Genomic DNA, 14,986 nt, shown 5'->3' with positions numbered 1-14,986 from the left:
TCAGTATGTTCAGGTGTCATATCAGTATGTAATGTCTCTACTTTAAAGAGTCCTCTCCTACTGATGTTCAGGTTGTATTATCAGTATGTAAGTGTCTCTACTTTAAAGATGTCCTCTCCTGCATGATGTTTCACGGTGTATATCAGTATTCGTAGTTTCTCTACTTTAAAGAGTTCCTCTCCTCATGATGTTCAGGTTGATATCGATATGTCAGTGTACTCTACTTTAAAGGAGTCCTCTCCTGCATGATGGTTCAAGGTGTATAATCAGTAATGTAGTGTCTCTTACTTTAAGAGCTTCCCTCTCCTGCTGATGTTTCAGGTGTTAATCAGTATGTAGTGCTCTTACTTTAAAGAGTGCCCTCTCCTGCTGATGTTAGGTGTATATCAGTATGATGTTGTCTCTACATTTAAAGAGTCCTCTCCTGCTGATGTTCAGGTGTTATCTCAGTATGTCAGTGTCTCTACTTTTAAAGAGTCCTCTCCTGCATGATGTTCAGTGTATATCCAGTATGTAGTTGTCTCTACTTTAAAGAGTCCTCTCCGTGCTGATGTTCAGGTGTATATCAGTATGTAGTGTCTCTACTTTAAAGAGTCCTCTCCTGCTGATGTTCAGGTGTATATCAGTATGTAGTGTCTCTACTGGGACATGTCTCCATGCTTTAATGTTCAAAAAGCCCATTTTTTTATTTTTCTCATACTGCCTGTGCTGCATTACCTCTTTTCACCCTCTGTCTGAAACCAGAGCCTAGTCTGCTCTGATTGGTTAGCTGGCCGGCTCTGTTGTGATTGGTAAACCGCTTAAAAAAGCCCCCCCCTTTGCATGCCACGTACAAAGTGTTGGAGCGCTAGCCAATAGAAGCGCAAGTGTTACAAAGCAATTTCACTATCGTCAGGAAGTCCAAGGGCAACATTGGGATTTTAGCCTTTGCAGACCGTTTACATGCACCAAAACCTATACAACACACTTAAAGAAAGGGAAAATTGCTAAAAGCATAATAGAGCCCCTTTAAAAAACCCTTCCAACTAAACGGTACTAATTTAAAAGTGAATTTCTGAGTTACGACATATCAACTTAGATTATTTGACAATGTTAGTAACAGAGTTGTGTGACGCTGGAACAAGCCACTTATTACTTGGTACCTTGAAATGAAAGGTGACTTTGTAACTCATTATTATTCAAGAGGATTAACAGAGAACAGTGACTGATGACTTTTTAAACTACCGTTACAAACACCCAGGCCCATTTTCCCCCTGCATTCAGCTCCATTTACATCAGGTCACCCCCCCCCCCCCCCTCCCCTCAGTAGCACATTGATCCCCTGGGTGCTCCTCATGAGAAACAAACACCGAGGCCAAGTCTCTCGGCTTTCTAAAGACAAACAAACGTCTCCCTGAGCTCAGTACACAAAGCTTTCATGACGCATTGAAGCTGCCCTCCTTTTGATTCAGAGAAACCCCCCCCCCACTCCCAGCTTCCAATTTCAAAATACAGATTAAAGACAAAGTCATGCGCCGCATATCAATGGGAGTTTTTTTAAAGCCATGCTTTTCAGAAGCACAGAAAAAAATGGGGACTTTTTTAATGTTTCCCCCCTCAGCACAGCGAAGGTTTATCTCTATTTGTGAGGGCGCAGCTTGAATTAATCAGTGTTCTGACACAGGAACGCCATTGTGCTCGCTGCCAAACTCCACTTGGTGTAAGCTGATTAGCCAGGAGCACTTTCACTCTAACTATGTCTGTGTGGTTTATGAAGTCGCCCTTTATTTTGTTGTTTTGCAAACTTGTTCTTTGGTAACGGGTTCCTGCAGTTTCATGCTTGACACGTAAATACATCTGTTACTGAGGGTTTGGTGCATAGAGTCGTAACTCACTAACTTTATGATTAATACTACATTTATAATATTGTCCTAGCGGCTACAGTTGTGGTCAAAAGTTAACATACACTTGTAACGAACATGTATTTCATGACAGTCTTGATTTTTCAATACAACTCTTATGTGATAGTGATTGGAGCACATACATTAGACGCTTTCACACCGGAGTACTTTTCCCGTTTAGTTCTGATAGTTCCTGGGATTTTGCGTTCACACCAAAAAGAGAACTTAGTTCAGAGAACTTTTCCCCCATTGTTGTCCCTGCTAGAGAGGTGGTACTTTCCTGGGGAGAAAAAAGTACCAATTTCTGAATGGCTGGACGGATTGCAAACCACGCCCCGTAAAACTCGGGAAAGTTTTTTGAAGCCGCCATTTTATTTGCTGGCATTAGCATTATTAGCATTAGCATTAGCCCCGCGCACCAACGGAGAGAGACTAACTTATGGCAACACAAAATAAACCATGGGAGCGGTGGAGATGAGGAGGTGTCGGCGTTCAGTAGAAGCTGCTGGGAGTCTCTAGTTCTACTGAAGTCAGTCCCCAACTCCGGGGACTTCGGGCGGCAGTATACGCCTTGAAGTGGTTTGCGGCCTGCCAGTAAACCCAAAGCAGAAGAAGACTAAGTGACGTCAGCGGCTTCATTTGCGTAATCTTCACTCAGGGACTTATTCCTGTGTGAACACGATCTGCTCGTTAGTTCCATGGGGGTACTGAGTGCTGGGAACTAAGTGCTGGGAACTAAGTGCTGGGAACTAAGTGCTGGGAACTAAGTGCTGGGAACTAAGTGCTGGGAACTGAGTGCTGGGTACTAAGTGCTGGGAACTAAGTGCTGGGAACTGAGTGCTGGGTACTAAGTGCTGGGAACTAAGTGCTGGGAACTAAGTGCTGGGAACTGAGTGCTGGGAACTAAGTGCTGGGAACTAAGTGCTGGGAACTAAGTGCTGGGAACTAAGTGCTGGGAACTGAGTGATGGGTACTAAGTGCTGGGAACTAAGTGCTGGGAACTGAGTGCTGGGTACTAAGTGCTGGGAACTAAGTGCTGGGAACTGAGTGCTGGGTACTAAGTGCTGGGTACTAAGTGCTGGGTACTAAGTGCTGGGTACTAAGTGCTGGGAACTGAGTGCTGGGTACTAAGTGCTGGGAACTGAGTGCTGGGAACTAAGTGCTGGGAACTGAGTGCTGGGTACTAAGTGCTGGGAACTGAGTGCTGGGAACTAAGTGCTGGGAACTGAGTGCTGGGAACTGAGTGCTGGGAACTAAGTGCTGGGAACTAAGTGCTGGGTACTAAGTGCTGGGAACTAAGTGCTGGGAACTGAGTGCTGGGTACTAAGTGCTGGGAACTGAGTGCTGGGAACTAAGTGCTGGGAACTGAGTGCTGGGAACTGAGTGCTGGGAACTGAGTGCTGGGAACTAAGTGCTGGGAACTAAGTGCTGGGAACTAAGTGCTGGGAACTAAGTACAGCAAAGTACTTGATGTGAAAGCGGCTTTTGTCACAAAACAAAAATCATGAAGTTTGGTTCTTTTATGAATTTATAATGGTCTTCTGAAAATGTGATCAAATCTAATACATGTTCTTTACAAGTCTATGTCAACTTTCGACCACAACTGTACTAGGGTTGCCAGAAACTGACCATGATCAAAATCGATTATTCGGCAGCCCTGGCGAATAATAATCGATTAATCGACCGACCCCCCCGCGGGACAAAAAAAAAAACTCAGACAAAAGGAATTCCGTTGTTTTCTTTACTGGAACATGTTTAACAGTACAAACAAAATAAACGACAAAGAAACCAACATCAACATGATGTTGGTTTATTTTTTGTTATTTTCTAAAGTGCCTGCCATTGCCTTTATTTGGAGATGCGCTATGCGCGCACAATGTATTTATTGCAATGCTGCCATTATTAAATACAGGCTACAGCTTGTATTAATAATAGCAGCATTGCAATAAATATTATTATAGCAATTTATTTATTGCAATGCTATTATTAATACAGGCTGTAGGCTGTCAAATGCGAACGCATTGCTGAGGTTGAGCTATGATAGACCAACATCTTTTCGCAGAGCCTGCATTTCACTTCCTTTGTACTTATAAGTTCGAAGTAGTTCCACGAGGAGGAACTCTTTTTACCTGCCGCTTTGTTCATCTTTAGTCGCACGTGTGAGGGAGGGCGGGGGCGGGGGCGGGGGCGGTGTGTAGCGTGCTTCCTCCAAGTTTACAGTAAAACAAACTGGTGGTGTGACCAATGGCCATTTACAATTGTTAATACTATTATTAGCATTAGTCTATATTTTGGTTGAAACTAAAAAAACATAAATAATAATAAAAAAATATATAAATAAAATCGATTTTTAAAAATAATATTCGATTATGGAGACTGTAACGAATAATCGAATAATCGCTGGCATCCCTAAACTGTACATAAGTTAGAGTTATTTGAACAGACCATTGTCTAATGTTCCTATATCTTAAATATTTCAATGAAATCACACATGGAATAAAATTGAGCTTTGATCAATTGACATAGCTCTCAATCTGCAGCGTGTGTGTCTGTGACGTAAACTCATATTCGATGCATTATGTAGACGCTAACACGAGTCCTTTCACAGTGATTGTGGTTGTTGTGCGGAGACATCAGCAGCTGTGCAGTGATTCATCATCGATATCCATGTTTGCTCTGAACGGTGAAAATGTGCCTCATCGCTGGGTTTGTTATGTACTCACGACTTAAAAAACGTTGAGCAGAACAGCTAAAACAATAGACCTCTCACTGTCTAATTGTTCTGCATCGGACACAACTAGACAAGAGAAATAAGAAAGGCCATTTTATGATTCACTTTGAAGACACATTTATTCACAATGTTTATTATTTGTGTCAATAAGTTGGGGAAGCAACAGCGCTCTATGCTAAGTCTCAAATGACCCCTGGTTTCCTGTCAATGTGCTGAATTAGCCGAGTCATTTAGTACATCCATGATTTTGAAATGATAAATTCTGTGTGACAAAGGCTGATTGTGTTCTGGTCATTTGAATATGTGAATGAGTCCTTTTGTCACTAAAATGATGTACCTCTCTGTGTATTATTATATTATATCAGACACAACTAGACAAGGGAAAGAGGAGATGCTCTTTGATTCTGAAGGAGAGTCTATTTTATAATATGGGGTCACAGATAGGATCAAGGAGTCAGACTGAAACATTCAAGTAACAGCTCCTCTGCTACGAGAGGCGTTAACAATGGAGATGACATCACAATGATGATGGCTGCCGTGTCTATGGCTCCTCTCCATCTCTCTTCACTATTGTATCTGTTTGTTCTATGTCCTATATATATGTTGCACTGTTGGAGGAGCCCGTGACCTACGTATTTCATTGCCATATCTACACTGTAGCTAATGTGCAAATGACATTAAAGCCATAAAGGTCCCCTATTATACTGTTTTTCATCAATATATTACAGGTCTCAGATATATACAGAGCCTGTCTCTGATTGGCTGAAACACCAAACAGATCATTGCAGCATTACCCATAATCCCCTCTGTTTCAGCCCTGTTTCCAAAGGGCTGATTCTTTGTCTGTTACTTTAGATGAAATTAAGGAGCCCCTCCCCACGCCCCTCTGAGAGAGATTTGGTTACAAAGTAACTCAATGGTGCTCTAGGAGGAGATTCAGGTGATAAGGGGGGGGGGGGTTACCTTGGTTGCTGATTGGCTAATGGTTACTCAAGACAAAACATCGTTATGACATCATAAAGTGGCCAAAATCTGATCAGCTCATTTTCAGACAGGTTTTGATAGAAATGGATCAAAAAGAGAGAGAATGTTTGTTCCTGTAACTTTCAGAGTCTCTTTCCACAGAGGGGACACATGTTGATGTAGAAGAGACATGAAGAAGAGGGGACACATGTTGATGTAGAAGAGACATGAAGAAGAGGGGACACATGTTGATGTAGAAGAGACATGAAGAAGAGGGGACACATGTTGATGTAGAAGAGACATGAAGAAGAGGGGACACATGTTGATGTAGAAGAGACATGAAGAAGAGGGGACACATGTTGATGTAGAAGAGACATGGAGAAGTAGATTTAGCATAATAGGTGAGCTTTAAATGGTCTCCTCATCATTAGACTGATCGTGGACACGGCAGCAGAAAGCACTGAAACACTCAGAACATGAAGAGAAACGTCGTCAATCAACAAATGGAAAGATGTGAGGAATAAAGACATGATGTTTTCTCCTCCAGGAAACTACCAGCTGTCGCCCACCGTCAACATGCCGCAGGACGACACGGTGATCATCGAGGACGACCGGCCGCCCCTCCTGCCCCCCCCTCTCTCCGACCAATCATCATCCAGCTCCCACGATGATGTGGGCTTCACCGCCGACCTGACGCCGCCCTGGGCCAAAGAGCCGCCTCCTCAGAGCAACAGGTGGGCAACAACCTTCACTTTCCCTCCCTCAGTCTTCAATTCAATTCAATACGCTTTATTGGCATGAATGTCACATGAACAATATTGCCAAAGCATCAAGGATAATACAATCCAATAGTGAAATGATAAGAATTCATTCATTAAACAATTTACAACAATATATTATTACAAAACCACAAGTATGAAATGTAGAAGAAGGAAACAAAACAAAGACACATGAAGTATAGTGAGCTGTGAGGAGATGAACAGCTGTTGTTGTGCTGGTTGTCTCCTACGCTGTGACATCAGACTAACGTAGTGTTTAGATGTACAGGGTGGTGCAGGAATAAGTCCTAAAACTTGGCAATGAATCAGCATTTCTGCACTTTTTGTGTCCCTCGTCTTCAAGCCACTGCGTTTTAAGGAGTGTCCGGCCAGATGCCTGAAATAAGGTGTGGAGATATTCACATGTTGTCCTCCGACATAAGCAAAATCAGCTTATAGTGTATGCTATGCCTTTATGTGTCATGAGTCTCAGTGTCTCAATGAAACTGTTTAACGCCATCTCGCTGAACATTAGCGGTGGTGACAGGAAGTCATGTGACTGATTTATGTATTTTATAACCTAGAGTTAGCGTTTTACTTCTGGATATTACATCTACGCTTCAACCGTCATCAAGTGGTTGACCTCCAAAAAGACGCTATCAGTGCAGAACTCTAATCAGGAGATGTTCTGTGTAATTATATTAAGGCATGCTTTGCAAACATTTGACATTTCAAGTTAATTCTAAGGGCATGGACAAGCCTAGAATTTCAATAATCACTTATATAATAATCCTCTTATGAGAGCTTGTAGTTTTGAACGAGGTCAGTGTGTGTCCTGTACAGTGTGTGTGTGTGTGTGTGTCCTCTCTCTGATTGGCCCCTGATTGTAGGCAGCTCTCATCCGTATGGCCTCTCAGATGTGAAACACACACACACACACACACACACACACACACACACACACACACACACACACACACACACACACACACACACACACACTGCTGCTGTGTATGCACCTCAATGTCAGGGGAACACATCGCATAACACTGCAACTAATCATTATCAAATAATATGATACATGTTATATATTTTTTGTAAATTCAGAGTATTATATTATATGATATTACAACATGTATATTTTCTACATTTGTAATGCTGTTTTATTTCTATTTGCGATGTTTACATTTTAGAATTGTTTATTTTTACTCTTAATTTCTCTTATGTGCAATGCCTTGTCCTTTATGCTGCGACGCAAACATTTCCCACATTGGAATTAAATAATTTACATCTCATCTTATCTTAAACACCGGCTACTGTTGCAACTTAAAGGGGACCTATCATGCAAAATGCACTTTGTGATGTCTTTTATACATCAATATGTGTCCCCGGTGCGTCGAGGAAATCACGCAGCGTCAGAAAATAAAACCTTCTCTCTTTTCCTCCGTACCCAAATCTTTTAAAAACGGGGGTACAACGAGCGGATACAGATTCGCTGCCGATATGACGTCAAATCGGATGGCGGACCCGCAGAGAGTTGCTATCAGAAACAATGCCTGACCTGTTTTGGACGTAATCTCGTCTTTGTTTACATTAGCATCGCTAACACTCAGAGCTAACCTGTACTGGAGAGCACGTGTTTAAAAAGCAGGAAATAAAAAAGGAACTCACCTTGTGATAAACCGGCAAGAGAAAAAGCTTTTGAGCTCCATACTGTTTCTGACATAATCCTTGATGTGGTTTAGAACAGGATGGCGTTTTATCACAACCAAATGTAACTTTTATTTGTATCTCCGGTAGATTTCTGATCAGGCATTAGCTCCGCCTCCTCTTTTATTTTTTAAAGCTAAGGACCCAAGATCTGCGTTTCTCTAACAGGGCTGCAAAAGAGGGGTTTGAGCAGTTTGAGCTACAATGGGGGATCTGTTTGGGATTTTAAGCAAAAAACCTCACAGACATGTTTTGTATAGGTATGGCCCTATATGTTTCCAATATAGCATGATAGGTCCACTTTAAAGATCAAATGCAAAGCTTTTTGTATAATTGCCAGTACAATCGAAATAATATAGCTACAACACTATCTAAGATATTGCAGTATTAAAATCGGAGATAATATGAGTCTGGCAATGCGCAATATTAATTTTGTTCAACCCCCAACACCAAGTCCGACGATTTATTTTCTCCGCCGCTCCTCCGCAAGATGGCGGCGCGTGACGTCAGATGTGCCAAACATATTTCCACCTGGCTTATCAATCACAGCGGCTTCCGCCGATAGTACAACTAGTTTCGTCTATCATGTCTGATTCTGAGTAGACTATAGACTAAAAGCTTTAGGAATCCAAACTATAACATATAATAAGTACCCTGTATCAAGATTGATGCAAAACAAGTGAAATTTGACCTTTTTAGAGAGGTTTAGAGAAATAAAGTCCAGGCGGACTCACCTCACAAGGACGAGGTGGATGGGAATTTGTTCAATGCCTAACATATTTCCACCCGGCTTATCATGTCTGATTCTGAGTCGGAGGCCACCCAATATCTGGAGTATGTTGTCGACATCCAACCCTATCTCTACGAGCCTCTGATGTCGAAGAGGAAATACTATAATCACTCCTAGTTCCCTTATTACTTATCCTAGCTCCACATCCAACACATTGTTTATGATCGTAAAGACACATAATCTAACGGTGCCCACCTCTATAAGCAATACAACTTAATAAAACTGAAATTCCGTTATCTGCGTTATCTGCTGTGCTCCGTGCGCTTTGAAATCTAATCAAAAGTTGTTTACCTCAATTCTTTGGCGTTTCTGCATCGCCCGGCTCTTTCGTTCTTTCAGTGGTTTCTTGTGCTGAAATATGGAGGGGACGGCTCCGGGTTTCAGCCTCCGACGTGCTATTAATGCTTCTCCACCAACAGACTTCATGATAGCAGGATCAACGTCGTATGCATCACACGCGAAGTGATCAGAACACAACCTGCTCCATTTTGTCGGTTGCCAGCCAACACGATTCACTAACAAAATCCATTTTTTGCGGATGATTTGGTCTTTGGGAAATACATGAAAAACTCTCCCAGATCCCGCACCGTTCGTACAACAAAAAGCACAACAATAACCCATGTTAATTCAGTTTTCTTGTCGAAAAACTTGTGACCGAGACTGCCGAGTCGGGATGTTTGGTCCAGAGACTGTTTGGCATGTATGACGTCACGCGCGCGGAGGCTGCTGGGGAGGTCATGTCAGAAATTCAGACGGCTTTGGGTCGAGTTTTGTATCAATAAAAAGCTTTTTTTCGGGTGTATTATCTCGATTTAAATTTTTTAAATCTTAAAAACAACATTTCTATAAAAATGTAGCATATTTGGAAGCTTTGCATTTGATCTTTAAGTGTAATCTGGTCAGCGATGAGAAATACTTTGGCTCTCCGATACATTTCTATATAATGTTTCTACAGTTTCTATGTTTTCTCATTCTGTTCCTTGTTTGTTTGTCTTTCTTCCCCGGTGTGATCTGGTGTTCCTCTCTGTCCCACACCACCTCTGAAGCTGCATTCCTCTTTTCTTCCAGCCTCCTCTGATCGCTCTGCCCTTTCCTTTTCTTTCTCTTAATATTCCCCCCCATGCTCATTTCCTGTCTCTGACTTTGTTCTTTTTAGCCTCAGTCACTTATTCCTCCAACACTTCATTTTCTTTCATTTTTCTTACTTTTTAAACCCTCCCAATTCTTCTTTAGATTTCCCTCCATCTCTTTTTTCCTTTTTCAAATGTACGAGTTGAAAGAAAATACGTTCTTTGAACATTTGTCACCCTATTGTACTTAAACCCACCACTTTCTTACTTCCTCTTCCTCTCATTACACCTTTCCTCAGTCTCCATATTTGAGATAGAAATTGCTAGAAAAGTGAGTTATCGAGCTTCTCATCTGTTCGCATGCTTCCTTTTAGAGCTGTCACACACATTGTGTCCTCTGTGGGATCATTACAATCCTCTTATCGTACCTTTTCTCCAGCTCGGTGAATCCAGATGAAAACGATCCGGACGGCAGCTTTCAAAGGGAAGGCTTCGGGCGCCAGAGCATGTCGGAGAAGCGCACCAAACAGTTTGGAGACGCCGCTCACCTCGAGATCATCAAGACACGCAAGTCCAAGAGCATGGATCTAGGTACAACACTTTAAAAACCTCTTCATTTAAGATATTCATCTCATTACAGGGAGGTAACACATGTTGTTTCAGAGCAGGGCCTGAGGCAGGATGTGAAACCAGTGGTGGATAGTGTAGATTTTATACTTAACTAAAATTAGCAATACTAAATTAGACTGTTACAAGTTAACCAGTTAAACCCCGGGCGGGGGAAAAACGCAACATCTTGCAAGAAACGGCGTCTGAGGGCTTCTTAACATTTAATAAAGTATGAATGTGTCATACCCACTTACTCAGAGACTCAGCTTTCAGACGATACTAACCATTTTTAGCTAAACGAAACATAAGGGTAATAACAAAGGCTCTGAATTAGCCCTGAGCGAACAAATGCTAACACACTTAGCACAGAACTCACGTTTAAATACCCTTGTTACTTATCGGATCTGCACAAACAAGATATCGATTAGCAAGCTGAGATTCCACAGATTCCAGACATATAAGTATCACCACTGAGCGATCCGAACCCAGCTAAAAACGTCTTAACTTTGTGGTGTTCTGATCAGAAGTTGTGTTCAATGGCATTACAACGATAAAAACGCGGCTGAAGGATAATCCAATGTGTCCAGGTTAGGCTCCTTCTTAGGTAAAAGTAGTATTGGCATAAAGTATATTTAGGTTTGTAATTACCCATGTCAGAATAATATGAAATGATTGGATTGTTATCAGTTATGCCTTTGTGTCAATGGTGGAACAGATTTTAATTAGTTTTAGTCACGTTAATCACAACACTAATCCGTGAGGAATCACAAGTTTAAAGTACTAGTATCCATAGTATAAAACACTGTTATTTGTAGTATAACATACACTTATTGTGATCGGAGATGAATAAAATATATTCGTAAATTGTCTTGATGCTTCTGCTGGATATTTTAACATGAATAAATAAACATGTATTTCAATGTTTATTTAGTAGTGTACTTATACTTTCTTTTAGATTATAATCGGAATTAGGTAGTTGTACTTAAGTGCAATATTTGAGTAATTTAAATTCCACCACTGGTGAAAACCTCCGCCTGGGTTCAGTCACACATTATCATCACGTTAAACCTTAAATGGTCATTTGACCGGCTGTCTCCATGCGCGATATGGATGTAATATTGTGACAATGGGTGTAATAACAGTGTAGTAATATGGTTTTAATATGTGTGTCTCATTTGTATAAACGGTGTAAAAACAGTGTTATATGGGTGTATTGTAGAAAATAGCAATCGCTTAATTTTACAAAATATTTAAGGGTTAAATTCCACCATCGGTGAAAACCTCATTCAGTCACACATTATCATCACGTGGTATCAGCTATAGGAGGTTCAGATATTACAATCTGTGGGTCATTTTGAACTTTCCTAGCACACCTCAGCTCCTTCAAACTCTGTAAAACCTTTTTAAAAAACCTCAGATTTCCTGTAACCGTTTCCACACATCCCTGCACATCTCCCCAACACTCGTTCTATGTAAATATATTCTGCCTCTGTACGGGACACCTCTCGCCAAAAAGTGGAGAAGTTCCCCCGAGTTGATTCTCCTTGAAATGGCTCGGAACAGTCGCTGATTGCTTTGGCTGCACCAGTCTCCCCGCTCTCACTCTCTATAATCATATCTAATCTTCCCGAGCAGATTGCCGCTCTGTGCCGTGTTGATACCACAACAACGTCTTGATTGCTATCCTCAGAAACCCTCCTTTCATCCCCCTCCACCTCCACCCCCACCCCCTCGTCTCGCATGGCGTCCCGTCCTAATTGAGATGAAGCATTGTGTGATGTGTTTGCAGCGCTACCTGGATGTTGCATGAGGAATGTCATTTACTAACTGAAACCCCCAAATGTTTGTACCCCTCCCTTTCTTTCCTTCCACTTCCTTTAACAGTAGCCGACGAGATTAACCTCACCCCTCGTGCCTCCGACTTCACAGGTAAGGACCGGGGAGAGGAAGGTAGAATGGAAAGAACATTACCTTCACTTCCATCCCATCACTTTGTCTTCTTAAGGTTCATATCTAAAAGCCTGGGACTGTGGAGTAGAAGTGGTGTTTGACTTAGAGGTATAATTAAAAGCCCCCAGGAGGTCGGATTTACACAGAAAGTATTGCTGTGTTATGGTTTTATTCCGCATAATATGGTGTTATCCAATCACATTCAGCACTTATACACCGTAACTCATAAAGCAAAGTAGAGAAATTACCTGCACTATAATCGCTCGTATGGCACATTTTGTATTAGAGAGGTTCTATTAAGCTTTTTGGGTTTTTCCCTCTCCTGTGTTTATAAAGTGCTTTTTGAACATGAACTCGTGTCAGAGTAGAGACACTAAATACCAATATGAACCTGACAATGGTCATAAAAGGGCCCTTTAAAGGTGGGGTAGGTAAGTTTGAGAAACCGGCTCGAGATACACTTTTTGTTATATTCCATGGAATGCTCTTAACATCCCGATAGCTGTGTGTGTGTGTGTGTGTGTGTGTGTGTGTGTGTGTGTGTGGTGTGTGTGTGGTGTGTGTGTGTGTGTGTGTGTGTGTGTGTGTGTGGTGTGTGTGTGTGTGTGGTGTGTGTGTGTGTGTGTGTGTGTGTGTGTGTGTGTGTGTGTGTGTGTGTGTGTGTGTGTGTGTGTGTGTGTGTGTGTGTGTGTGTGTGTGTGTGTGTGTGTGTGTGTGTGTGTGTGTGTGTGTGTGTGTGTGTGTGTGTGTGTGTGTGTGTGTGTGTGTGTGTGTGTGTGTGTGTCCTAGCATTAATATACTTGTGGGGACCTAAATCTGTTTACACAGTCACGTGTGGGGACTCGCCTCCCTTATGGGGACAAAATGGAGGTCCCCATGAGGTGAATCATTAATTTTAGGGTGAAGACTTGGTTAGGGTTAGGGTTAGGCATGTGTTGGTTATGATTAAGGTTAGGCTAAGTCTCCAGGAAATGCATGTAAGTCAATGTAATGTCCCCTGAAGTGATGTTTACATGGTGTGTGTGTGTCAGGATTATACATATGTGTGTGTGTGTGTGTCAGGATTGTACATGTGTGTGTGTGTGTGTCAGGATTGTACATGTGTGTGTGTGTGTCAGGATTGTACATGTGTGTGTGTGTAGGGAGAGGAACAGCAGAAAAAAGCACTGTGTCCTTGGTTAAGGCATCGAGCCGACAGAGTCATCTGTCTTTGTCAAAGTCCTGTACGTTTACACCGTCGCCTGAGTAGAAAGACTTCTGAGAGCATCAACGTGAAAAGGACGTGCAGACACGAGAGGTTTAGTGTCTCGTAACTTGTTGGTTTGGATGTGAACTCTCACTCCGTAGTAAAACAGAAACGCAGAGGAAGTGATGTGGAAAATCTGAAAACTGTATTTATCCGGAGAGACATGATAGGGTTTCATGACAGTGGCTCTGATTTCAAATATAATGAAGTCAAATAAGAGAAGAATAAATAAGAAAATGAAATATAAATATTTATATTAACGGCTAGAAGTTGAAGAAGGTCTGTGCAATACGAACATTTAATTAAATTGTAATGTTATTAAAGCATGTAAGGTTAAAGTAAATGTCCAATAAAAGAGAATCATAATAAAATAAACATATTTATAGAAACGTAAGAATTCTGAAATGTGCAATAAAATGATTAAATCAAACGAAATAAAGTTGATATTAAAATAAGAAAGTACAAATATGCACATGATATATGATATGTTCATTGCAATGTGTACAGTGTTAGCTAGTATTATAAGTATTGAATACAAAATATTCTATCAAAGTTCAAATAAACCAAAAATATAAAAATAAGAAGTTTATTAAAGAATCTGCAATTAAAAGTCAAACACAATAAAGTGATTAACATAAGAAGTTAAAGTACAAATGTACACATTGTAATTCAATATAGAACAAGTACATGTTTATTAAAATGTATACAGTGTTGTTTGTAGTACGATATAAAAGCTAAATTGCACAGTTTTAATTTGGTTTGCTGCCGATGGCGAAGTCTACGGACTCAGTGACTGACGCACAACACTCTGACTGACTGACATTGGTTGTGTTGAAGCGTTTTAGAAGTGTGTGGGCAGCCGTGAGATGGAGAAGAGATTGTTTCCAACTTTCTGTCACATTATGATATCATGAGTCGGCAAAGGATGAGATTGTGTGTTGCATATTTTATAATATCTGCCAAATGGAGGCAACAGATGAGTCGGCTGTTTGTTTGCATAATGTCACAACACTTAGGAAAAGTTAACAACTCAGCAAGCAAAATAAATCCTGAAATCCACACAGTCATCATCCCTAAGTGACAGAATAGGTAGTTTGTCAGTGTATTTCAAAATAAAAGCATATGACAGTTAGAAAGAGGATTCATGAGCATTTTCTGCATAATCTGCAATAATCTGACCACTTATTCAGACCTGTAATGACTTCCTTTCCATCTGACACTTCATAGGATCTAGTTTCATCGTCAAACTCTTGAAATGTTCAGAATACTTATTATTATA

The 14,986-nt window shown here is 41.1% G+C and overlaps 1 protein-coding gene across 2 annotated transcripts in view; it reads left to right on the top strand.

Annotated features, from left to right (window-relative positions):
• Positions 1-6,121: 6,121 nt before the first annotated feature.
• LOC117560643 (partitioning defective 3 homolog) overlaps positions 6,122-14,986 on the top strand; it is a gene marked incomplete at its 5' end in the record, with an annotated part of 131,533 nt that continues 122,668 nt past the window's right edge. For both annotated transcript variants that reach the window (XM_034237578.1, XM_034237576.1), the window contains 3 exon segments: positions 6,122-6,308; positions 10,342-10,493; positions 12,396-12,440. In XM_034237578.1, coding sequence (XP_034093469.1) covers positions 6,122-6,308; positions 10,342-10,493; positions 12,396-12,440 — 384 coding nt within the window.

Source organism: Gymnodraco acuticeps, unplaced genomic scaffold (assembly GCF_902827175.1).
Source record: "Gymnodraco acuticeps unplaced genomic scaffold, fGymAcu1.1, whole genome shotgun sequence".
NCBI lineage: Eukaryota > Metazoa > Chordata > Actinopteri > Perciformes > Bathydraconidae > Gymnodraco > Gymnodraco acuticeps.
The sequence above is the reverse complement of the archived record's forward strand: the minus strand, read 5'-3'. Positions and strand labels throughout refer to the sequence as shown.